The sequence below is a fragment of the Achroia grisella genome, unplaced genomic scaffold (genome assembly GCF_030625045.1).
Source record: "Achroia grisella isolate CSIRO2021 unplaced genomic scaffold, CSIRO_AGI_Agris_v1 utg504, whole genome shotgun sequence".
NCBI lineage: Eukaryota > Metazoa > Arthropoda > Insecta > Lepidoptera > Pyralidae > Achroia > Achroia grisella.
Genome location: NW_026712899.1, coordinates 1,079,435 through 1,104,472, shown reverse-complemented (window position 1 = coordinate 1,104,472; position 25,038 = coordinate 1,079,435). Strand labels below are relative to the sequence as shown.

Below are 25,038 nucleotides of genomic sequence, written 5' to 3'. Positions count from 1 at the left end.
GCACTACGTTGGACCGTAAATATTTCCGATATCCATTGAAACGTTTTTTTAAAAGTCTTTTCATTTCTCGGGTTAATATATAGCCTATGACATTGACAAATAAAAGGGGATAGGGTATTATTAAAAATGACGATAGTAACCCCATTGCCAGTATACTGTCTGGTCGAACTTCAATTGTCCGCCTTTGAAAACATCATGGTCAATTTCTGGTATATTCGGCAGGATGGGCATACTGACCTGACATTATCTTACCATCCTTCACTAATGCCACGCTGGTGTATGCCATCGAATAGCTAGCCATACTCGCCTGCGTATAGCGCAAGCGAATGCACCATACCATTATCATCCATAAAAATAAACCATTATATATGCTTCTTGAAAAACCCTATGATATATTCTCTAGAGAAACCTCAGCAGGTATTGTAATCCATTGCACAATTTGAGTGTACGGGTGAATAATACTAAATACCGTTCACATAGACATGGAAATTCATCCTAAACACTGTTTAAAATCACAAAATAATGCTCGCCATTAACAGTGAAATTCATCCCTACACCTTAGAATCATTGTGAGATTCTAAGGTTAGTCACCTTAGAACTTCATAATAATTCTAAGGTGAATAGAAACTATGTTTCATCCCTATACCTTTGTAGGTATAGAGATAAAACATAGTTTCTAGTAGGACTAACCTCACAATGGTTCTAAGGTGTAAGAATTCATTGCACAGTCTGAGTGTGCATTGGTGAATATTAATGAAAAATACACACCGTTCATCATAGACAGGGAAACTCATCCTAAACACTGCTTAAAATAACAAAATACTAAACGCTGCTCGCCATTAACAAGGAAATTCATCCCTACACCTTAGAACCTATTGAGATATAGGGATGAAACATAGGTTCTAAAGTGTGAGGATGAATTTCCTTGTTAATGGCGAGCAGTGATTAGTGTTTTGTGCAGCATAATACTGCATATCATTGATTATTTTATCTTATCAACATGTTATTGTTAACGATCGATGACCTCAATAAATTGATACCGGTTTAATGTATACAGATTGTGTATCTGTTTTGGATTATTAATAACCGATTTCAAAAAATTAAATGTTTACAAGTTGCCTGGATTTTATTACATTCGTTACTTAAATTCACCCTTCTAACATCAACCCCGATTATATAATAATAATCTCAGGACAATTCACACAGCGCCACCTAGACCCAAGTTAAGCCGTCCGAGGAATCGAACCCGCGACCATGTGTTAAACTGCTAGACCATATATCATATATAGTATTAGTATGTCATTTTGAATTGCAATAGAGAATTATTATTAAATAGTAATTTTGATTGATATTGTAAGATAAAAGCACATCTTGTATATAAGTGGGTCATGTCTCTTGACGTCGATCAGTATTATTTCCGGGAAATCCTTCAACGTGACATCCGAAGATAGTGACCTATCAACTTAAATGTGAGTATATGTTCAGGGCCGCACCGCCCATGTGCGAAGTGTGCAGCGCACAGACGCCAAGGCAATAGGGGTGCCGCACCATTCTTTTTTTTTAGTTGAAACTAACAAAGGTAGCAATAATTATTTCAGACCATATGCCATCTATTAAAGACATTTATGATATTATTGGTTTCAATTTTTAATTAAATAAATTCAGTAGCATAAACTATAGCAAATAGCAACACCAACTTTTAGATCAGTACTTTTTTCTTGAGGCAAGTGCTTAGTTATTTATTTAATATTATAATAATAAAAAATATATATTAATAATCAAAAATTTTCAAACTATTTCCATACATACCATACATACATTACATCTTCAACCCCTTATAACCCTTTTTCTTGTTTTTTTTAATGCTACTTATATTAGTGTCATCATGTACCAATGATAAGATGTCGCTATACTGTATTTTAATATTATCTCAACAGCCTAAAAAATGGGTTTCAAGTTTCTTTCAATTATTTTAATCAATACGCATTTTAAAAAATTCCTCTTTCAGTCTCTTATAAATTCAGTAGCATAAACTATAGCAAATAGCAACACCAACTTTTAGATCAGTACTTTTTTCTTGAGGCAAGTGCTTAGTTATTTATTTAATATTGTAATATTCTTTTGAAAATTGGTGGTCCAGTTATAGCCAATAACATAATAAAATTTTGTTAAATCAAAATAATAGATATGATATTCTAAATTGCAAAACCATTCTCTGAACAAATAATAAAATTTAATAATGTTGTTTCTTCCAAGGAAACGTATTGACAGATTTTTAATTGTGAAAAAATAATAGGCGCTCAGTGATAGGTATTTATAAAATAAAATTGCACACTTTATTCATTTAAATTCATGTATGTGGTCGTTTATTTATGCGCGCGTCTGTAGGTATATGTAAAAATGTAGATATATACACAATTATAAAGTAGACTTTCCAAAATATCTAATTTTTTAGTTAAGCCATTATTATAATAAGTGTGTATTCAACCGCATAAAGACCAATAAACTATTATGCTATTATCGTGAATACAAATATTTGCACTATGAAGAGATTGAACTCACGATGATTTAAATAGAAATAGAAATAATCTTTATACATATAAAATAATCTTTGTACTTATTATAAGCATTTTTGAATAGTCATAAAATATTTATATACACAACACTAATTTGGCAACACCGAGACCAATAAACTATTATGCTATTATCGTGAATACAAATATTTGCACTATGAAGAGATTGAACTCACGATGATTTAAATAGAAATAGAAATAATCTTTAGACATATTTGTACTTATTATAAGCATTTTTGAATAGTCATAAAATATTTTTAGTAATTTTATTTAAAAAAAATAAATAAAATTACTAAAATATTTGTAGACTGAGGTATTCCTTATGACATTAGCTATCTACTAGTGAAAGACTCGCCAAAATCGGTCAAGACATAACAGAGACTAGCAAGAACAAATAGAAAGACAATTTTTTATTTTTTTAAGTACCTAAGTACCATAGATATACACGTTATACGAAAGGTTGTTAATTTGAAATTACAAACAGCCATTTAAATTTTATTTATTTGTATATCTATCTAATAAATTTTACAAGGTAATATGATAATTTATGATCCTTCAATGTTCATAAAGTTTTAGGATTACACATATTATTATACCTATAGTTAGTAGGTATACACAGATAGTAGTAACGCTTATAGTTTTTTTTTTATGGAAATGGCAAACAATGAAATTGCCCATCTAATGGGCGGTAACCATCGTCTACATGAACAGGACTACGGACATTACGTTATCATGTGACACCCTTTATATCACTCATGCCTTGCCAGCCCAGAGAACTAAAATGTAATTTGTTACTATTCTACTTAATAATTACACTATTTAATCTAAATCCTACAACAATTATAGTTTTTTTCGTACTAGTCTAATGCTGTTGACCGCAGCTGGCCTTTACAGCTTCACCGGACAATAGGGGGCGAGTGCAGATGGCACTCCAAACCCGCGGAAGGACTTATGGAGCGGCTGGAGCCCAACTCCCGCCTGACGGATACGACTTTACTGTGAGGGCACCGCTAGGGGTTCGAACCTCGGCTCAGGCCGTCGTAATTTTGATCCCCGTTTGATTTGGACGGGGGATCGATCATAGCGTATAGTTTCAATGCAACCCAACATTTCCTGCGATTAAAACTTTCAAATAAACAAAGAATATTAGTACATACGATAAAATTATACACAGCTAAAAGATTTCTGAATTAAAGATTTATTTATTAGAATAATATATACCTTAGATATATGATAGAATAGATATATTTGGTGAAATCAACATGAATGACCACAAATGAAACCCCGTGCAGATCGTCCTGATATTGTACATAATTTGTTGGCAGTAGTCCTTTTACTAACAATTCCTTCTAGATATGATTTATGTTCATTGTAATAATAATTTTACAAACACTGTTGACGAATAATGAATACTAAACAAGAGGAAAGTGGACCTCTAATGTGGCTAACAGCATTAAAGTAGTCCGAAAAAAGACTAATAAAATTGGGGCATGAAAAAAGACTAATAAAATTGGGGCACGAATTGCGTTGGTAAGTTAGTCATAAAAAATATATATAGAATAATCATCGAAACAATTTCCGCGTGGTAACACTTGGAATTTCTTAAAATATAGGTAGTAACACTAGTAACTTACATTACAGCAAAAGAAAATGAATCCCAAACACGAACATATCCAGTGGAATAGCGTACGCGTGCCCTCGTATATTAGAACACCACAATCTCGCATTGTATCGAAAACACAGTCACATCACTACACCTGGATGCGCTGAAACCGGTAAACTTGAGTGTCACGACAATGAAACTGACTGCTCTCTCTGATAGCAAAATACAATATCTTATCAATATGATACCAATAAAACATAGATATTGACGGGGTGACGTAAACTTGGATATCAAAAAGATTTCAATATTTCGCGTTAACTATTTTTACAAATCTATACATATAAATAAAATTGGAGTGTCTGTTTGTAATATTGAAATAACCGTTTACTATATGCATATTAATATAAATACGGTACATACACCAAAATAATATTTTTTACAATTTTCGTCTGTCTGTCTGTTTGTTCCGCTAATCTCTGAAATGGCTGGACCGATTTTGACGGGACTTTTATTGGCAGGTAGCTGATGTAATAGGGAGTAACTTAAGCTACTTTTATTTTAGAAAAATTCTTTTAATTTAGAAAAAAAGTTAAATTGTACGCGGATGAAGTCGCGAGTATAGGTAGTTAGTAATAAGGCGCCAAACTTGCTGTACTATTCACTCCAGAAGCAGTATTAATCCATATTTAAAAAGTATTCGCTTTTAAATATTGACGGCCTCGGTGGTCTAGCGGTTTAGCACACCGCCTTACTACCGATGGTCGCGGGTTCGATTCCTCGCACGGCACAAACATTTGTATTCATGAGTATGATTGTTTGTATCGGTCTGGGTGTTTTCTATGTATGATATGTATGTATTTACGAAAAAAATCTATGTATTTGTATCAGTTGTCTAGTACCCATAACACAAACTTTAGCTACCTTAATTTGGGTCTAGATGGCGCTGTGTGAATTGTCCTGAGATTATTATTATTATTAAATATAGAACGCGTATATAGTTACCTACACATAGCTATTCTATTGTTCGGTATAGTAAATACTTTTAAACTGTTGTTCGGATATGGAGTAATAACCCCATTGCTAGCAATGCACCAAGTCAGATTGACCTCCATGCGGTTCCCCCTGGAAACAATCATGGTAAATTATCATCCTCCACTGGGGTCCAGTGGAGGATGATAAAGCCAGCGTAACGGTTAGCGCAGGCCCGTACCATACCATTATCAATAAAAAAAAGTGCTTTCTTCAAAAATCGCCTGAGCCCGAAAAGAAAAAATAGTGTTACTATTTTGAATATGGAACGCATAGACAGTTACATCACTCATGCGATGGACCGACCAAATCAAAGCAGCAATAGGCGGTCCACTCCACGAGTGTACCAGAATGGCAGACAGTAGAGACAAATTATATATATATTTTATTCTTATTATCATTATTTTTCCTTTTTTTTTTCTCCTGTAAGTAATATACTCACGCACATACACACAACACACACATTAATTAGATATTGGGAAACACGTTCTGGTATTTATTGCATGTATATATAATTCTAAAATAATTCACCACAAAATAATTAACCTAATTGTAAAATAGTCAAATGAAGTGTACATATACTGGATATATTTGGTATCCGCGCTCCCAGCCCTCAAGATACAGGCCTGACCTAGTTTGGGGACTACAGATAATAGAAATATATAAAAATTGTATTGTATTGTAAACATGTAAATGTAAATCTATATACAAATGTAAATGTTAATCTATGTAAATAAATAAATAAATAAATGGCGAGCTGTCTTACGGCGGATGACGTCAGCCTCACATCCCACTATATAATGACCACGACCGTTTTGTCAAGAACATAGGGCTACAGAGTAGCCGCTAGTCTAATGTTCGGTATAATAAAATTTAAACTGCCCGATTATCTTTCACGAAACTAAATTTCTCCTACTTTCATGATAAATGTCTATGGATATCCATATTTATAATAGTGCAGTAACTTGAAACAGTCATGCTCGCTATAAAGTTCAAACTTGTAGCGGCGCGGTGGGCTGCGTTAACCTGCCCTCTAATATGGTTGAGTGCAATGATGGCTGGCTCATCTGTTATACTCGTGACTGGGTACTGCTTGTGGGGACTGGTCTGTTCGGGTTACGAACACTGATTAGACTATTTGCTTTTGCAATAGCATATGCCAGTGGTCACTCTATTCTCCCAAATTTGAATTTAAAAATGAATCTGTATTATTGTAAACATGTACATTATTTTGAAAAGAATACTTGCTGAGTTTTTTGTCATTTCCAACTGATGGTAGATTTGTCATATCATAAGTCTGTAATTGACCCACATGAATAAAGATATTTTGAATTTTTGTAATTGTGTGTGATTAGTAATTTATCACGATGGTTTCTAGAGGGAACCATGTGGAGGTCAAACTGACATGGTGGTACATTGCTAGGTATCAGTTGTCAGTCCACATAACAACAATCTTCTACAGACCTCAGAGTAGACTTTGACAAAAAGTTAATATCAGTCTACTTAGGGTACAGGTAGGCGAAAAGGACTCTTTAGCATGACAGATGTTGGTAATAAATATGCTGTATTAATAATAATTTACAATGAAATTACATTAATAACTCTATTTTACAATTCACAAGCCATATTCAAGTGGTAATTCCAATCTTAACAAAGGTGTTATTAAACTAAGGAATGTAACAATAATATTCTTTGATTGACTTTTTAATGTTGACAGAAGTGTTGCCGTGTGACATGGGTGCATTATAAAGTATGGTCTTGATAATACAGGGTGTTCTTGTTGAGTGATCACAGAGTAGAAGTCCTCTTTTTTTATTCTGAAATAAAAAAATGAATTGTTTCATTGATATGTAATTGACTTTATTTATGATTCAAGAGCCCGGAATAGATTAAGGTGCCTATTTCCTTCTGGTAATAAGGACTCCAAACTTCTAAGATGGTTAAGATAATTGAATTATTAAGTTTAGTTTGAAAGTCTCAATTCTTTGAATTCTATTTTACATGTTTGTGAGGGTGCTCCTCCTCAACACACTCTTGGAACCACAGCTGACTTTCACTTCGTCATAACACAACATTCTTAAGCATCTTATAAGTTTGCATGATGGAGGAAGAAATTGAAGAAAAAAGCCTCTTGTATTTATACTGTTACTAGCGGCTTGTACTGTTACTAGCTCCTGTCTGTGACTTAATACATATAATCATAATTGACTGGGATAAAAAGTAGTCTATATCCTTCTCCATCATAAATAATATATGTATACCTAATTGGCCAATTTTATAATAAGTACTTAATCAGTTAAGGTTTGACAGTGTAACAAACTCACTTACACACTTATAGAAATATCAAATGGAAAAATAAAATGGATATTCAAAATAAATATTTTTTTGTTTGAGTATTTTACTCTTTTAGATTCATTAGATTCTTTGTTCAAGCTGCCATCTTGCAAGCATACACATGACTACTACCACCTGATTGGTAAAACATTGTCTTATGTGTTAGAACCTCGAAATTATGTCCCAAAGATTAATGATTAAACAATAACCATTCCAAGTTTTCCAATGCATTACTGGTAACTCACAGCCATCTCATTCAGTTTAAACGCTATATAAAAGGAATAAATTTCTAACTTACACAATAAAAGACATTGTTCTAATTTCTTCCAATGTTAAAAGAACTCCCGACGAATTCCAAATATTGAAACTAAAGGATGGTACACCATAGCTCAGGTTATAGAATATAATGAATACAGCTTTAAGTAAAGTGCTTGTATTCTCTCCTTCATGTGATATGTACGCTTCTTTTTTAATATAACATTTGTGTTTTTCTTCATCTTTACAAAATATCCATCCATCGCATAATTTTTCGGATATATCACAGAATTGTTTCGCTGAATAAACAAATTCTTCAGGAGTTATTGTAGCCGAATCCATTTAGTACCGAGTACTTTTTTCGATTTTATTTTTTACTAATGGTTGTAAATTGTACAAGGAAAACAGATTATAATGGCAATTAATATGTAGAGCTATAAACTTATAAATTACAAATATATAATAAAAATAATATTATTTAGTCATGAATTAAGAGAATTTAAATAAATTTACAATTTATACAAAGTAAACAACAACAAACAATTTATATTCAGCCATATTGACATTAAGTCATTACTAGACATTGGCATTGATAGTTACATATAAAAATTTGACAGCACACGACACGTGATGTATACAGAGGAAGTAAATAGTACTTGAAAGATTTGTAAATTGAGTAGTGACCTGTGACTACCAACGAAAGCAAGTGTGTTTTGTTTGAAATTTAATTTTATTTAATTTTATTTACTATAAAATAAACTATCATTGTAATTCCTCAGTTTACTAATTCAGTTGGTAATGTTTACAGAGTACCTTTTAAATTTGTTGTACGGTCGTTTATTGCTTCCGTGTCTAATTAAATATCTAATTTAATTACATTACTGCTACTTATTCGCAACCTAAATAGTAGAGGCACGTAATTTTTTTAGGGAGAGCACTGGCGTATTTTGTCTAGAAGCGACATATTACAATAATTTACGTTTTTTTAGAATAAGTTTGGTGTCAAATTAAGTAAAAATTCAAATTGAATTTTAAATATTCGACAGTGCTGTAACTATCTATAATTTTTAGTAAGTTTATATTGTAACTGATCATGTTCTCTAAGGCGGGAGTTCCAATCAATTTAATAGATTACACATAATTAGTATTTTTTTTAATAATTCGTACAAAGTTTTCGTGATCATTCCTCTAACATAAAGGTGAATACAAACTTGCAAAAGAGATTGGTAATAATGGGGACTATTGTCCCTATTGCTAGTAATATATAGTTAGATCTGGTCTCCACATGGTCCCTCCAGGAAACCATTGTGGTTAAATACAGAATTTGTCAGGATCGGCTAACTGCAACATAACCAGACTACAGTAATTCTAATTAGCCCTGCTAGCATATACGGTTAAAAAAGGCAGGTGCACCATCCCATCATTATGTATTACAAGAAAAAATAACAAAATTACCTTAAACCATATAACAACATATAACTGTTAGTTGACTTCAATAAATTAAAAATAAAAAACAAAAACAATTACTAAAAATATGTTAAGCATAATATTTTTTCTTACAACTTATTTCAAACCATTTTCATGCTGATTTAAATATAACTTCTTTAGACAAGATTGCATAACTTTATAAAAAATATAATATAAATTACAGCAATATGAACACACTGAAGCCAAACTGGTTCTCGGAGACGTGTGAGATGTGGCCCGGTGCCACCTTCTCATTTGAAGTTAAAGAGTTGCTGCACGAAGAAAAATCCCAGTATCAGCAGATCCATGTGTTTGATACCACACACCTGGGGAAGGTGTTGGTTCTGGATGGGATTATACAGTGTACCCAAAAAGATGAATACTCATATCAGGTTTGTATATCCTTACTAATATTATAAAGCTGAAAGTAGGGATGTTTTTAACGATTTTATGCAAAAACTACTGAAATTAAGACATTTTGTACACAGATTCTTGGAGGTATTAGAATGAACACAGGATACTTTTTATTTAAAAACTTGTATCTACATGTAAATGCTAATAAGATAAATAAAATTTAAGTGCCTATTTATAATGTCAAATTAACAGCATTCACTTACATTTCTTTTTATTTATAACACTTTATTGTACCAACATAGATTGGAATTTAATAAAATTAAAACATAAAAAAAACTAAGTACAAAAGGCAGTCATCATATTCTTCTTCCTTATCCCCTTTACTTGGGGTCAGCATAATATGTTTTTCAAATATCAAAAATCATTTACTCATGTACTTAAGTCATTTTAGCTGCTCTTGAACATATTTTTTTTTATTATATTTATTCTCTTCCATTCATGTATCCTGTATGCAGTTAATCACATTATTTACTTCCTTTCTTACCATATCATCTTTCACACAGTCCATTCATCACTTTTTCGTCTTACTCTGCCCTTATAATCACACATTCATATATAACATCTCTTCATTCCTACGCATTACATGCCCATACCATGATAGAGGATTACTCTTCGGCCTCTCTGACAAAGTACAAAAGGCAGTCTTATCGCTAATGCAATCTCTTCCAGACAACCTTTAGAAAGAGAGTATTTATAATATAAAAAATAGAGTATATGATGTATGTGTTAAAATATAAAATTATATACACTTATGTATTTGTTCTTGGTAATCTCTGAAATGGCTAGACCCATTATGACGGGACTTTCACTTACAAATAGCTAATTTTAGAAACAGTAGCTTAGGCTACATTTGTTTCAGAATTATTTGTTTTATAAAAGTTAAATTTAACACAGATAAAGTCATATGTATGTATTGCTAGCTTAGCTATGCAAGCTAAGCTAAGCTAGCAATACATACATATATAACATACAAATTACATTGTAACAATGTTGACTAACAATATTATCAAATCTATTGACAGAAAGCAAATATTTGAAATGGTGCTCCTTATTTGAAAAGTACTTAAAGAATCTGAACATATAATTGTTAATTAACAATTTAATGACAAACAAACACTCAAACAATACACTTAATTTTTCTATAATACTGTATGTGGTACTATAATAATAATGGTATTAATATTATAAATGCGGATGTTTGTTACTCTTTCATGTAAAAACTACTAAATAAATTTTAATTAAACTTTAGATACAGTATCATCATCTGCTTCTTCCTTATCCCATTTATTTGTCGTCGGCGTAATATGTTTTTCGCTTCCATTCATCCCTCTTCGCAGTCATCGCGTTATTTACTTCCTTTCTTACCATATCATCTTTCACACAGTCCATCCATCTCTTTTTTGGCCTTCCTCTGCCCTTATAACCATCCACATTCATTTGTAACATCTTTCTTAAAATATTATCCTCGTTCCTACGCATTACATGTCCATACCATGATAGACGATTACTCTTCAACCTCTCTGACACCGGTGCCACTTTCATACTTCCTCTAATGTATTCATTCTTTATCTTATCCATTCTTGTCACACCACACAAACAAACACAAACTTTAGATACAGTAATATAGCTTATACATCAGAATAACACATACGCTATAAATTTCAACAGGGTGAATCCGCCGGCCAATCTAGTTTATAATAATATTTTTATATTTCAAATTATAATGTACTTACTTGCTGTGCCTGAGGTTTCACTCGCATTAAATTTATAGCCTGTGTTGTTCTGATAACCTATATTACTGTAAAGTTTCATCAAAATCTGATCAGTTTGTTTTGCGTGAAACATTAAGAAATAAACATCCATCCATACTAACAAACTTTCGCATTTATAATATTAAAATGAGATAATGTAATATTAAATATTGTATTTACCTGTGCAGTACATTTATTACAGGAAATGATATCATTTCTGCCTTTGTGCTGCCACAAAAACCCTGAAAAGGTGCTCATAGTGGGAGGTGGCGACGGCGGCGTGGCGCGCGAGGTCGCCAAACATCCTAAAGTTAAAGAAATTGTTCAGGTAAAAGTCTTCTTTTATGTATTTTTTTAAAGATATTGAAGTATCTTATTGACTATTCCATTCATACTTGTTAACCTCGGGGAAAAGAACTGCTTGTAATATGGACATACCCCATTTCTACTATGTCAGGTTGACCACCACGTGGTTCCCCCTGGAAACATCGTAATAAATTCTTGGTGAAATGATAGGCTAACTGACCTGACTTTATGCTCATCTTATCCACTGATGTCCCGCCAGCGTAAACCGTTAGCGCAGACGGATGCACCATTCCATTATCTATACATCTATACATATAAATAAAATTGGAGTTTCTGTTTGTAATATTGAAATAACCGTTTTTTACTAAATGCATATGAATATATATAAGGTACATACAACAAAATAACATTCTTTATCATTTTTGTCTGTCTATCTGTCGATCTGTTTGTTCCGGCTAATCTCTGAAATGGCTGGACCGATTTTGACGGGACTTTTTTTGGCAGGTAGCTGATGTGATAAGGAGTAACTTAGTCTACTTTTATTTTAGAAAAATAAAGTTAAGTTCCACGCGGACGAAATCGCGTGTACGCTTAGTCATCCATAAGAAAAAATGTATTAGATAGATATGTAGTAGGTATTTACAAAAAATTAAATATGAACTTGCGTTATCAGTGAGTGAAGCGTCAATTAATGTCAAATATTGTTGCTATCTTATGAAGGCATTACAAGATAAGGACCCTACTTAATACTCGTGTACTGTGTCATTAAAATTATTAAAATGATAACATTATCATTTAGGGCTTAGTTAATAATTTGAATTTTTTTCTAATAGGTCCAGTTGGCTTCATAAAGATTTTATGTTTCAGGGTCAAATATATTTTTAGAATTATCTCAGCATATAAATTTTAATTTGTAACATACTTACGTTAATCTTCAATATATAAATTTCAATAAAAAAAATATGACCTATATGTTATTCTAAGTTTCATCAAAATCAGTAGATTTTGCGTGAAAAAGTAACAAACATCCATACTTAGAAACTTTCGCGTTTATAATATTACTAGCTTTTCCCCGCGGCTTTGCTCGCGTTAATTTATCCTTAGGGGTGGAATTTATCAAAATCCTTTCTTACGGCATGCCTACGTCATAGTAGATTTATGCATGCAAAGTCTCAGTACGATCGGTTTAAAATTGACAAACTTTCATACAAACTTCCATCCCCTATTTTATCCCCTTAGGGGGGAGGTTTAAACAAAATCCTTCCTTAGCGGATGCCTACGTCATAACATCTACCTGCATGCCAAATTTCAGCCCGATCCGTCCAGTGGTTTGGGCTGTGCGTTGATAGATCACTATGTCTGTCACCTTTGAGTTATATATATTTAGAAGATTAAGATTAAAACACTTGACATTTATCGTACGTATATCGTATATTTGGCGCAATTTACGTGATATACTTTTAAATAATAGCCTATATGATATTCTGATGTCTAAGTGTTGTATGAGTCTGCTGTGACCCACACGATCTGGATGCTGATGTATAAATTGTAAGCCCGGGCTGCTTTCCAACTTGATATATTGAGTACACGATGATTGAGTGTGGACTGACGCTTGCTTGTGAGTATTTGGTGTACTGAAGGGAAAATGGTATGTGTGGGCGTTATATGGACGCGGAGCCGTGTAAAATGTTGACAGCTGTACGGTGACGCACCGTACATGTGTATAAGCTATGTTACCGTAAACTTTCATCGAAATCCGTTCAGTAGTTTTTGCGTGAACGACAAACATCCATCCATCCATACTCATGCACTTTCGCTTTTATAAGATTTAAAATTTGTATGACCAATAATTGTGATCTTAGTATCAACTGCTTCCTGCAAATAAATTCATTTCACTTCACACATTTCATTTAAAAATCTTAATAATAAATAATAAGCGACTACATTTATTTTGAGATAAGAAATAACTGAACCGCACACTATATGCTACTCTTAACCGCACCTCTATGCATCGCACAAACGCTATGTACGAAATTAAAGATTTTATTTTTATTTCGTTAGGTTGAAATCGACGCAAAAGTTATTGAAGTTTCCAAGAAGTACTTACCGTTCATGGCAGTTGGTTTCGAGAGCGAGAAGCTCACACTCCACGTGGGGGACGGGTTCGAGTTCCTGAAAAGTCACGAAGCTGAATTCGACGTCATAATAACAGATAGTAGCGACCCCATAGGCCCGGCTGTCCACCTGTTCGAGGAGAACTATTTCACGCTTATGAAGAAAGCACTAAAACCGGGCGGCATTGTCTGCTCGCAAGCTGGTACTGTATGGAATGATCTAGAATTAGTGACGAGTACACTGAGGTACTGTAAGAACCAGTTCGCAGTAGCTGCCTACGCGTACGCCTCTGTACCAACGTATCCTTCAGGGCAGATAGGTTTCGTTGTCGGATCGTTGGATAAGGACGCGAAACTCGAAACGCCGCAGTTGGTGTTCTCGAGAGAGGACGAGAAGGCGATGAACCTGAGGTACTATAATAGCGAGGTACATAAAGCTGCATTTGTTCTACCAACGTTTGTTAAGTATCAGCTGGCCTGAACTGAAATCTTATTTTATCCTAGTACCTTATGGTGTACTTAAATATGCATTTTATTGTCAGTTATAGCTATATATCAAACTAGGTTATTCCTTAGAGCAAACAAAAAGTGTGTGGTGGCAAAAGTTGTATGTTGCAATAAATACATGTGATGAGAAAAAAATGTTAGGAAATTAATCATATTTAACTATATATTACTAACTTTTGCCCGCTCGCGTTAATTTATCCCCTTAGAGGTGGAATTTATCAAAATCCTTTCTTAGGGGATGCCTACGTCATAGTAGCTTTATGCATGCAAAGTCTCAGCCCGATCGGTTTAAAATTGACAAAGTTTCATACAAACTTTCATCCCCTATTTTCTCCCCTTGGGGGTAGAATTAATCAAAATCCTTTCTTAGCCAAATTTCAGCCCGATCCGTCCAGTGGTTTGGGCTGTGCGTGGATAGATCACTATGTCAGTTACCTTTGAGTTATATATATTTAGATAGACTAGCAACTCACCCCGTCTTCACAAGGATGCAATGCTGACACCAAATATACCTACCTACTAAAGGATGTCCTTATAAACAGTTTACAGGTTTTTTGTCATTAGTACAAACATGTCTTGTTTAGCAGCTCCGGCCGAGCCGGTACCGCCGCACCGCTATGTCTCTGCATTTTAAATCTATAATACCTTCGGAAATATTCATTTAAATTACATTCTACAAAGGACCATATTGATCGCGACAGCGACTTTGTTTTATACTATGTAGTGAAGAATATAAATCTCTTGTGACATTGAAAAAACTAATGATTACTAGCCGCGAGGAATCGTACCCGTGACCTCGACATCAGAAGTAGAGGGGTGTGGGAACTAGACCACAGAGGCCGTCGAATTTACCTCCAAAGTTTTAGAATTACATTCCAGAATTAGCTTTAGAAACGTTGCGGTTTCTCATTGCATGCTCTAAGGAATTCCCTGAATCTCTATACGTGCCTTTAAATTAAGACATAATATATATATTATTATGAAATACATTCCACTCTTATGTGTAATACCTGATAGTTTTAATATTATTAATGTAAAATAGACTGATTTTACAGGAAAATATGAAATTGATATTAAAATAATGTATCAACAAAATTTGTATACAATATATGTATTTAAAAATATAATTAAATTTTTAAAAGAGATTTGAATCTCGTCATTTTATCGGTTTATATGAAATACTTGTATAAAAAAATTATATTGTAATATTGTTAAATTGTTATTGTAATTGTTATCTAAAGTATATTGACATAGGGTTTACTGTAATCCCATTGAAATTTTATGTGCCTTTGTGAATTCAACTTCATTCCAATATTTGTTTTATTGGTGTATATGATATATAGTTTATTCGAAAATAGATTTAAACTGTCTATTTTCAAGGTTCTTTTTTTATTTTAAAATAACAGAAGTGTTTGCTCATTATTGTGATAAAAAGATTATAATTCCATATTTTTGTACAAGATTTTTTTTCATATTTTAAGATGTTGAATCGGGAACAATAAATTTATATTTTTTAAAGATATTGCTTTATTTCTTAATAATAATAATAATCATTATAATTATAATGATTAATCTCAGGACAATTCTCACAGCGCCGTCTAGACCTAAGTTAAGCTAGCTAAAGCTTCTGTTATGGTTACTAGATAAATGATACAAATACATAGTTTTTTTTATCGTAAATACATACATATTATAGATACATAGAAAACACCCAGACCGATGCAAACAATCATACTCATGAATACAAATGTTTATGCCGTGCGAGGAATCGAACTTGCAACCATCGGAAGTAAGGCGGTGTGTCGCCGCTTGACCACTGAGACCCTCATTTTAATAATACAAACTACAATACAATAAATCCAATGAATTGTTCAATTAGGTAGAAAAAAATTTTGTTTGTCTGATTCAAAATTAAGGTACGGATTAAAAGCATGTCAGTGGTGGGAACCGTCCTCGCAAACAGCATCTGTTCACTGTCCACGAGTATGACGGTTGAACCAGTCCAGATTTTATAAGCTGGTACACCTCATCAGTTATTTTTAAACTTTCGTGTTTAATATACATTATTTAAATTATTAACCGGGTCTTAACACGAATAATTTTATGGCAAGTAAAGGTGAAGCCTCTATTGATCGCCACTATCATCCACGAATGGTCCGGGAGGCGATTGAAATTAAAAAATGTCCCAATTTCAACAGAGAGGATGGCTTAAAATTATCTTCTGCGTGAATCCAGACATACATAAATTTAAGCAAAGTTCAGTAGCATCAACAGTCGATAAGTGTACGAATACCGTGAACGCTGAGTGTCGTGAACTTTTCTTAAACAATCTAGTGACGGTAGATGAAGAAAAAAACTGCTGTCACCTATCTACATTGACATCGCTGTTGCTCCAGTCAGCTCGTGACCACGGCTAGTGCAACCTAGTCGAAACGTCGAGAGGTAAATACCTTTATTTGCCATAAAATTATTCGTGTTAAGACCCGGTTAATAATTTAAATAATGTATATTAAACACGAAAGTTTAAAATTAACTCTTTTCTTGAAGGTTTCAATATCGTATCGGTTCGGAAATGCCATTGCTGGAAGGTGATTCCACAATGTAGTTGTGCGAGGCAAAAAGTTTCTAAAAAACCGCACTATGAGGTGTTACCTCATCAGTGTCATTCTTGACTCCCCTCCGATCGATCCCCCGTCACAACACAGCCAACGGTTTAGCAGCAGAAATAGATGAGACAGTACCTTCTTCGACAACTTTATACAAAGTGTAGCAGCACACATGATTAGTGGAATACAGCTACGCGCCAACTGCCGGCGCAACGCGATCGCCGTGCTTATAAACCCGGTGCGAGCAGGAGCGCACTAGCATTGCCTTCTCACTTCATGAATGGAATCGCCTGTTTGTATAGTATACTAGCTGTATTCCACTAATCATGTGTGCTGCTACAAAAGTATAACTTGGTAAAATTAATAATACAACGAATATAGAAGTATACTATTTAATTCTACTAATTATCTACACTGGACACGTATGCTCGTCTCTTTTGGTTGCCTTCTCGCTCCGCGTCCGTTAACGCTGAGAATACGGCGCCATTTTTCACTTTTTTTAATATCTTTTTGTCGTGGAACGGATGTGTGTGTACTGAGATCCTGAAATATTAATTACACTATTAAACCTGGTATTTTTTTAAGATTATTACACTATTTTTTTATTGCCGGTAGATTTGACATATCATAAGAGTCTGTAATGGACCTACATGAATAGATATTTTGAATTGAATTTGAATTTATTGAGGCTATTGTCAGGTTCTAAGACCTGTAAGACTGCGATCTGCCTAGATCTATTCTGCTCGTACTTTTTCAAATTACCTAGATTAGATTAGTTTGCTATTGTAAACATGTACAACATTTATTTCAAAAGAATACGAGCTGAGTTTCTTGTCAGTTCTATCTAAAAATCATTCCTAACTGACGGCAGATTTGATATCATAAGATTCTGTAATAGACCTACATGAATAAAGATATTTTGAATTGAAGATCGGTCAATGACAAGAATTTAAGTATATTTTGTTAAGTGAAGAATGTAATTATTTATTTATTTAACTTCAATGCACACAATATACAAAATATAGTAAAGTACATTTGGCGGACTTAATTTAATGGCATTTTCTATCAGTCAACCATAGGTGGTGCAGAGAATAATTATCTCTTTAGGATAGAGCGTATACTTTCCAAAGATATTTCGTTTGTGCATGAGTAGGCTACAACCACATAGCATGTGATTCTTCACTTCCATATCTTCTTATCTTATATCATACATTGACAATAGCATAATTGAGGGTAATGGGATTGTTAGTAATGTAGATTAATGCCCCATTGCTAGCAATGTACCATGTCAGGTTGACCTCCACGCGGCCTTGAAACCATCATGATAAATACTTGTGAATTTGTCACGATTTTCTGATAATAAATGTTATTATTGTATTGTATTGCCGCAAACTTTTATCATATATACATATGATAAAAGGTTTGTGGCTTCGCCCCCGGAAACACGTTATCTTATATTCCCGTGGGGAAAATATAGATATGGAACCACGGAGTGACATCACGTCGTCACGGGACGTGACTGGTGGCCCGACAGCGTAAACCGTTAGCGTAGGCGGGTACACCATTTCATTATCATCCATAAAAAACCGTTAACGCAGGTGGATGCAACATTCCATCATCATGTATTAAAAAATAGTGCACCTCTGTAGTACGATGTCTCCCCTGGTGACAACGTGCGCGGGACACTTGATGCTGCTGACGTAGTCCACGCAGCGCCACTGCCGCGTGTTGTTCCTGTTCGTGTGTTTCAGGTAGTACACGAACCGGTTCAGTATCATCTGCAACGAGCCCTGGTTCGACACCGTGTACTGCATCACGCTCACGTCTGTCGACCGTTCGTAACATCTATGAATATGAAGACAGATAGACAGACAGACACAGGTCATCCCCGTAGAGGGGTGAAGGTTAGGGCTTCGGGGCGGGCCCCTTTGCCCCGGCATCGACTTCAAGTGCAGCAACCCTCGGGTGACAAGGTATAACACCCTCTTCAGGAGGGTTACTAAATTAATTTATAGGGATTTAAAAGAAGTCGCCGGAGCCGTAGTAGTTACGGTAACGAATATGAAGACAGACAGGTAATTCTCACCCCCTAGGGGGGTAACGGTAGAAGTCTCCTAGAACAGGTTACTAAACTCACTTATGCTAGGGTCTTAAAAGAAGAGCAGGATATTATATAGCCTATAGACGTACTCGTTATATGCTCTATCCAACACTAAAAGAATGTTCTCAATCGACCATTCAAATTATTCACGAACATTCAAACTCACAAACTTTATCTCTTTATAATAATATAAATTGTTTAAGTAATAGATTATTTTAAGATATTACTAATTTATTTATTAGATTACTATGTTACAAAAATAATCTATTTGTGTATTCCTGAATTATTATGTGTATTTTTCCCAAAAATTTTCAACCCTCCTGATCCTATAATTCTGTTCCTAAATGACTAAATCATACTATAAAAAAAAACTAGAAAATGGCTAATGGGACCACAAATTTCCGGAGCCAAAGAGAAAAAAAATATCTATTTTATGTACAGAATGTCAGATCCCTGTATACTTTTTTGTTCTATTTATTTTTAGGACATGCAAAGAGAACTATGCCCATACAGCCAAATCTGTTTGAAACAGTGCCGGAATTCTATTTTTATGAGTGTAGGCCACTTTATTTCCGCCGCATTTCTACAATAATAATTTTCTCTAATTTAATTGTTTAACTTTTATCCTCTGAAATCTGCCGCCCCTAGGCCGCGGCCTATATGGCCTATTTATAAATCCAGGACTGGTTTGAAATTTATATGTACATTTAGTCATTAATAGGTATACTTACTGCTTGGGTCAACTTTTTTACAAGTAACAACATTCTCTATCTTGTCGCTGGTCGGTTCGTTCGTTGACATGATTGTGTCGTTAACGTTATATTCCTCTGCGCCGTCACCGTAATGCTCTTCAACTGTTATCTCTTCTAATTTAGTTGTGCTTACAATATCCGATACACTGAAACAATTAGTCCTTGATATTTGTATTTACAAATAAAATGTAACGGCGACTGTACCGAGTAATTTGAATAATAATAACTCTAATATACAATCTAATACTAATGACTATTCACACAGCGCCATCTAGTCCAAAGATAAGCAAAGCATGTCTTATGGGTACTAGACAACTGATAGATATATATTGTTCATACATACATAATATAGATCCAAAAATAAAATAAACCAGATCAGTATAAACAAAATAACTCTATGCATAGACAGGATTAGTAAAAGCCTTATTGCTTAAAACAATTCCTTATAAAAAACCTTGGAGTGCAAAAAGATGTCATATTTTTCTTTATTAGTTGTGTAAAAACATACTTAGATTTGGATTCCACACTTTTTGGTTCGGCTATTTCGAAATAACAAATCTCTTCATCCATTGAGTCCACGGTTGTATTGTTCAATAGGCGCTCTTTTGACTCCGAATTTGTGTGCATATTCTGAAAAATATTTCTCATAAATATTTAGCCATATACAATTAGGTGTCTATGTCAATCTCACTAAAAGAAAATAATGATCATGCAGACATGGCTGTATGGGACAACTTCTTTTGCCTATCCTTTAAAGAATAAACAGAACAAAAAAAAACCAAATAATAATAAAAATTCAAGGGACAACTGTCGACAAAAAATAGGATTCAAGATTACAATACGTTTTTTAATGACAAACAAGTTGACGGTTGACGGTAGATCTAGCATTTAGCTGGTACAGTATTAGAAATATACTTCAAAGAGTTTTAAAAAAATAATTTGTAAAAGAACGGAAATACCTCATGGGCACAACTAGTGCAACCTAGTCAAAACGTGGAGAGGTTAATAGCTTTATTTACCACACCCTTTTAATCATGTTAACATTATGTAGTCGGGCATTTTCCCGCCAAATAGCAGCTTAGCGCGGGTAATTTTTAAATTTTGCCGCTATAATTTTGGTTTGGACTTTCGGCAAAATATTGATATCTTACGATCTATTATATATTTTTTTGACATTTACAAGTTTCCTGCACGTTATCACTTTGTGGTACAGACCGAATAAACTCATCTCCCCATTTTGTTATAAAAAAAGGATATATTTCCATAAAAAAAAATATTTCAAAACAAAATGTATTTATAATAACTAAATGCGAAACTTCTCTTATTTTTAGTCAATGGTACAGTAATCAAGTTTATGCTTGCAAGATTTCAACATAAAGAATGAAACTGTAATTAATCTATAGAAAAAAAAGGCATGATTATTTACCATATCCTCAAGTCCTTTAATGTGTAGCTCCCGTCCAGCTTGTATTAACTCACTGAGGTGGTCGCAGGGCACCAGCACTTCTCCTGTATATATATATTCAAGTATGGACCTTAATGTTGTGTAGGATATTTTCTAAAACAAACACAAATGTTGTACATATAGTAGTTACTTCATTTGATGCCAAAAAAAAGAAAGTAAGTATAAAAATTATTCAATGTGTGTAGCTAACTCCTTGATAGGGTTTTATACTATTTTTAAATTTAATAATTATATTTTTTTTTTTTGCAAAATGCTAGTGTTGCCTATTATGAAACTAAAAAACAGGAAACGAGTGGGATAATGGAAAGGAACAACATATTATTGTTACTTTCTATTATATATCGCTGTCATATTAGTCGCATTTTATTTTATCTCCGTATTTTCCTTATTAAAACCCTCAGCACCTCTCACTCATCAGATACATTAGAAACAAACATAAAAAAATATATGTAAAATAACAATCTATACACATATATTAAAAAAAAATCCTGACATAAGGTAAACATAAACAAAAATATGTTCTATAATAATAGTATAACTTAATGAACAATTAAAAATATATGATTTATTTGGCTATTAACATATACCAAATAATATGCCAAATAAATTACTATTTTGTGTTTTGTGAAACTGTTTTTTACCCATTTCATTACTATTCTAAACAAAACAATATCAATACTGTTTAAATAAATGTGTAAATATATTTTTATATATAAATCAACAACCTTGACATGTCTCTTTATGTGAGCCAATATATACAATATTTAATATTTTATTTTGTATTAACTAATATAGTATATCAATATTAAATAGAAAAATTACATTTTTCAAAATTAGAAGCTAGAATTGCTTCCTTTTATATAAGTCAATTAAATTAACCGCGCCGTCTCAATCATTATCTAAATAATTTTAAAATGATATATAATACTTCTGTGTAGATTTAAAACATTAAAGGAGAAAATAATTTAAACAAATTAAAAAATCTTTAAATGCTGGTATTGTAAAAAATGTATATTTTGAATACTGCCTCATAATTTTTCTATTCAACCAATGATATGTCAGTATATATAAACCTTTTTTAATTTTGTAATTAGATGTTACCTTTGTCCTCATCTTGTTTGTATTCAAATTCGAAACCTTTATTAAATGACACATAATTACACAATTTAACAGAAATATTAAATTATAAGTTTAAAAGTGTGACTTCATGTATATGGAATTAAAATTTTGTTTCTAATTAAAATAAAAGTAGCCCAAGTAACTTTTTATAACATTACCTAACTGCGAGTGAAAGACCTGTCAAAATCAAGTGAGCCCTTTCAGAGATTAGCAAGAACATACAGACAGATAGACAAAATTTTGAAATTTATTTAAACACATCAATTTTATTTATTTGTGTAGATTTTGTTGATTTTTAAACAGGACATGCCAAGAATTTATATGTCGTTTATTTCCCATATAAATTAATATTGCTATTGAAAAATAGGGGTTGGTGATAGAAAGGTGAAAATTTACGGTTGTATGTATTTAGAGCCACCCTTAACCCTTAGGGGTATAATAATTAGTTATAAACCTATTCTCAGACCTACTGAATATACATATAAAATTTAATCAAAATTGGTAAAGCCATTTTGGAGGAGTATAAACACAAAACCTGTGACAAGTGAATTTTATATATTACTAGCTACTCCCTACTCCGGCTTCGCATGGATGTACATGTATTATACATATAAACCTTCCTCTTGAATCACTCTATCTATTTAAAAAACTGCTTCAAAATCCGTTATGTAGTTTTAAAGATTTAGGTATACATAAGGATGGACAGATAGAGACAGAATTTGTTTTATACTATGTAATTATATTAGATATAGCAGGATTGATGAAATAATCTTATATATAAAATTCTTGTGTCACAATGTTAGTTACCATACTCCTCTGAAACGGCTTGACCGATTATGAAATTTTATATGCATATTCAGTAGGTCTCAGAATTGGCTACTATCTATTTTTCATACCCCTAAGTGATAAGCGTTGTCCACCACATATTTTTTTTATTTATTGGACAAAATTTTTTATTTAATGTTTTTATTGGCCATAAGAACCAGTTAGCTTCAAAACTACAGGATATAAATAACTGTCCATCTAGATTAAAAAGAGCTCGCCTTGCCAACACCTAAAGAAAGTAAATGAGATGGCACCTTACTGGAGGGGCCTCATCTCAAAAAGCCAATAACTTCAAAAAATCTGATTATAGCCGGAAGGGCTGATCGCAGATAGAGAATAAAAAAAAAATATATTTTTATTGTGTCATTAAAAAATACATACAACCCTAAATTTTCACCCTTCTATCACCAACCCCTATTTCTTTATAGTGTTATTTATTTATATGGCAAAACAATGTGTGCTGGGACAGCTGGTCAGAATATAAATACTTACATTTAAAAATATGACAGGATGTGTACATGTCATAGAACTGAGAATATCTTTTATGAACGGACTAGCGAGGGCCATTATAACTTGATGCACTTTGACAAAATGGCCGTCCGCAGCCAGGGTCATATCCACAAAGTCTCCATTCTGAAATACAACAATAATGAATCTATAAATAGTATAAACAAGACACTGTTTTCGTATCTCTTTCTATGCTTCTTCTAGACCAATGATTCCCAAAGTGGTCTGTATCAACCCCCAGGAGTCTATGACAAACTGCAAAGGGTCTACGACAGTAGTCATCTTGTTGTTTTTACTTTATGTTTTTAACACTAAACTCAACTAAAGTTAGAAATTTCAATATATAACAATAATAACAAAAAAATCAATACCAGGTAAGAATGGGAGGGTCTACCCAAAACCGAAAAATATGGCAAAGGGTCTATGACAACAAAAAAATTTGGAAAGCTCTGTTCTAAAATATCCAATTAGTTATATAGTTCTCTGTTATTTCAAGGACTTCTTTAAGAAGGTTTATATGTATAACTACAGCAATAACTCGCACCGTTACTTCTAAATTTCTAAGTTTTGTATACATTAACATATTATAAATATATCCTATGTCTCTCTGAAATAGACTATGGATTTTCACTTTGTTTACACTAGAAGTGACGATTTCTGCCCTAACTATAAAAAAGAAGTTTTCTACAAATGCGAAATCTACAAGTAGTGTAGTACTAGTAATGTAAATCAGGATTTCAATGAACCTTCTTTTCTAACTTTACCCTATTTCAATCCCGCCTTTTTAAAGTTCCTCTCCGCAATTGAAATGTATAATTATATCTTAAATTAATACTTAATTTATAGGGTTTCCGACCAAAGCACTTTTATTTACATAAAGATTATGCTAATCTATCTTCATAATAAATTACAAATAAATACATTACGAATTTAAAAGAAATTAACCTGTTGAAGAGCACTCAAGCCGTTGCAAATATTCGTCGGAAACGCATCCCATGACAATGAAAAATGAGATTGAGCCATAATTAACACTATTTATAAATACTACAAGACTAAATAAAATTGTTATAATATTTTTAATTCTTTATTTACAAACATAAATAGAAATCATTTAAAGTATAAAACACAAAGTAAAGCCTAAAATTGACTCATAGACTGACAGTGGGTATTAACACTGACATCACAAATACAGAAGTCATTCTAATTACTATGTCAATCAAACAGTTAAAAGTATGGCTGTATGGGCACAGATAAACAGAAAAAAAACGGATGGTACTAAAGGTCAGTCTATGAGTCAATTTTAGGCTTTA

At 33.0% G+C, this 25,038-nt stretch overlaps 5 protein-coding genes across 8 annotated transcripts in view; 1 reads left to right on the top strand and 4 right to left on the bottom strand.

Annotated features, from left to right (window-relative positions):
- The window catches only part of LOC131846201 (phospholipid-transporting ATPase IF), a 42,388-nt gene extending 37,835 nt beyond the window's left edge, over positions 1 to 4,553 (bottom strand). Inside the window, exon 1 of the mRNA XM_059195448.1 lies at positions 4,208 to 4,553. Within this exon, the coding sequence (XP_059051431.1) occupies positions 4,208 to 4,300 (93 nt within the window). The 5' untranslated portion in view covers positions 4,301 to 4,553. The remainder of the gene's footprint in view (positions 1 to 4,207) is intronic.
- A 1,963-nt stretch (positions 4,554 to 6,516) lies between these two features.
- LOC131846197 (ubiquitin-like-conjugating enzyme ATG10) lies at positions 6,517 to 8,395 on the bottom strand. The gene is made up of 2 exons (XM_059195445.1): positions 7,838 to 8,395; positions 6,517 to 7,022 (listed from the first exon to the last, which is right to left on the bottom strand). Exons 1-2 carry the CDS (start codon positions 8,134 to 8,136, stop codon positions 6,821 to 6,823), a joined length of 501 nt encoding a protein of 166 aa, XP_059051428.1. The 5' UTR covers positions 8,137 to 8,395; the 3' UTR covers positions 6,517 to 6,820.
- Positions 8,396 to 8,483: 88 nt separating this feature from the next.
- On the top strand, positions 8,484 to 14,478 carry LOC131846195 (spermidine synthase). Of its 4 annotated transcripts, none has more exons than XM_059195442.1 (4): positions 8,484 to 8,496; positions 9,446 to 9,653; positions 11,629 to 11,754; positions 13,794 to 14,478. In XM_059195442.1, exons 2-4 carry the CDS (start codon positions 9,450 to 9,452, stop codon positions 14,325 to 14,327), a joined length of 864 nt encoding a protein of 287 aa, XP_059051425.1. In that variant the 5' UTR covers positions 8,484 to 8,496; positions 9,446 to 9,449; the 3' UTR covers positions 14,328 to 14,478. The 4 variants fall into 4 exon arrangements, with proteins under 4 accessions (XP_059051425.1, XP_059051424.1, XP_059051426.1 ...); XM_059195441.1 differs by having other exon boundaries at positions 8,484 to 8,500; XM_059195443.1 differs by lacking the exon at positions 8,484 to 8,496 and adding an exon at positions 8,515 to 8,589.
- A 2,828-nt stretch (positions 14,479 to 17,306) lies between these two features.
- LOC131846194 (uncharacterized) lies at positions 17,307 to 24,870 on the bottom strand. Its single transcript, XM_059195439.1, has 7 exons — positions 24,674 to 24,870; positions 23,714 to 23,854; positions 21,239 to 21,370; positions 20,321 to 20,442; positions 19,792 to 19,958; positions 18,601 to 18,784; positions 17,307 to 17,502 (listed from the first exon to the last, which is right to left on the bottom strand). The coding sequence occupies exons 1-7, from the start codon at positions 24,749 to 24,751 to the stop codon at positions 17,361 to 17,363; spliced, it is 966 nt and encodes a 321-aa protein (XP_059051422.1). The 5' UTR covers positions 24,752 to 24,870; the 3' UTR covers positions 17,307 to 17,360.
- The window catches only part of LOC131846191 (nidogen-like), a 76,359-nt gene continuing 75,335 nt past the window's right edge, over positions 24,015 to 25,038 (bottom strand). Inside the window, exon 8 of the transcript XR_009357670.1 lies at positions 24,015 to 24,044. The gene's annotated coding sequence lies outside the window, so the exon portion shown is untranslated. The remainder of the gene's footprint in view (positions 24,045 to 25,038) is intronic.

Coding starts and splice junctions, on each gene's coding strand:
- LOC131846197 (XM_059195445.1), bottom strand. CDS start 8,136: ATGGATTCGGCTACAATAACTCCTGAAGAATTTGTTTATTCAGCGAAA. Junction 7,023..7,837: donor AGAACAATGTCTTTTATTGT/GTAAGTTAGAAA, acceptor TTTTTATTTCAG/AATAAAAAAAGAGGACTTCT.
- LOC131846195 (XM_059195442.1), top strand. CDS start 9,450: ATGAACACACTGAAGCCAAACTGGTTCTCGGAGACGTGTGAGATGTGG. Junction 9,654..11,628: donor AAGATGAATACTCATATCAG/GTTTGTATATCC, acceptor CATTTATTACAG/GAAATGATATCATTTCTGCC. Junction 11,755..13,793: donor AAGTTAAAGAAATTGTTCAG/GTAAAAGTCTTC, acceptor TTATTTCGTTAG/GTTGAAATCGACGCAAAAGT.
- LOC131846194 (XM_059195439.1), bottom strand. CDS start 24,751: ATGGCTCAATCTCATTTTTCATTGTCATGGGATGCGTTTCCGACGAAT. Junction 20,443..21,238: donor TTAAAGGACTTGAGGATATG/GTAAATAATCAT, acceptor AATATTTTTCAG/AATATGCACACAAATTCGGA. Junction 17,503..18,600: donor GGAGACATCGTACTACAGAG/GTGCACTATTTT, acceptor TTAATATTTCAG/GATCTCAGTACACACACATC.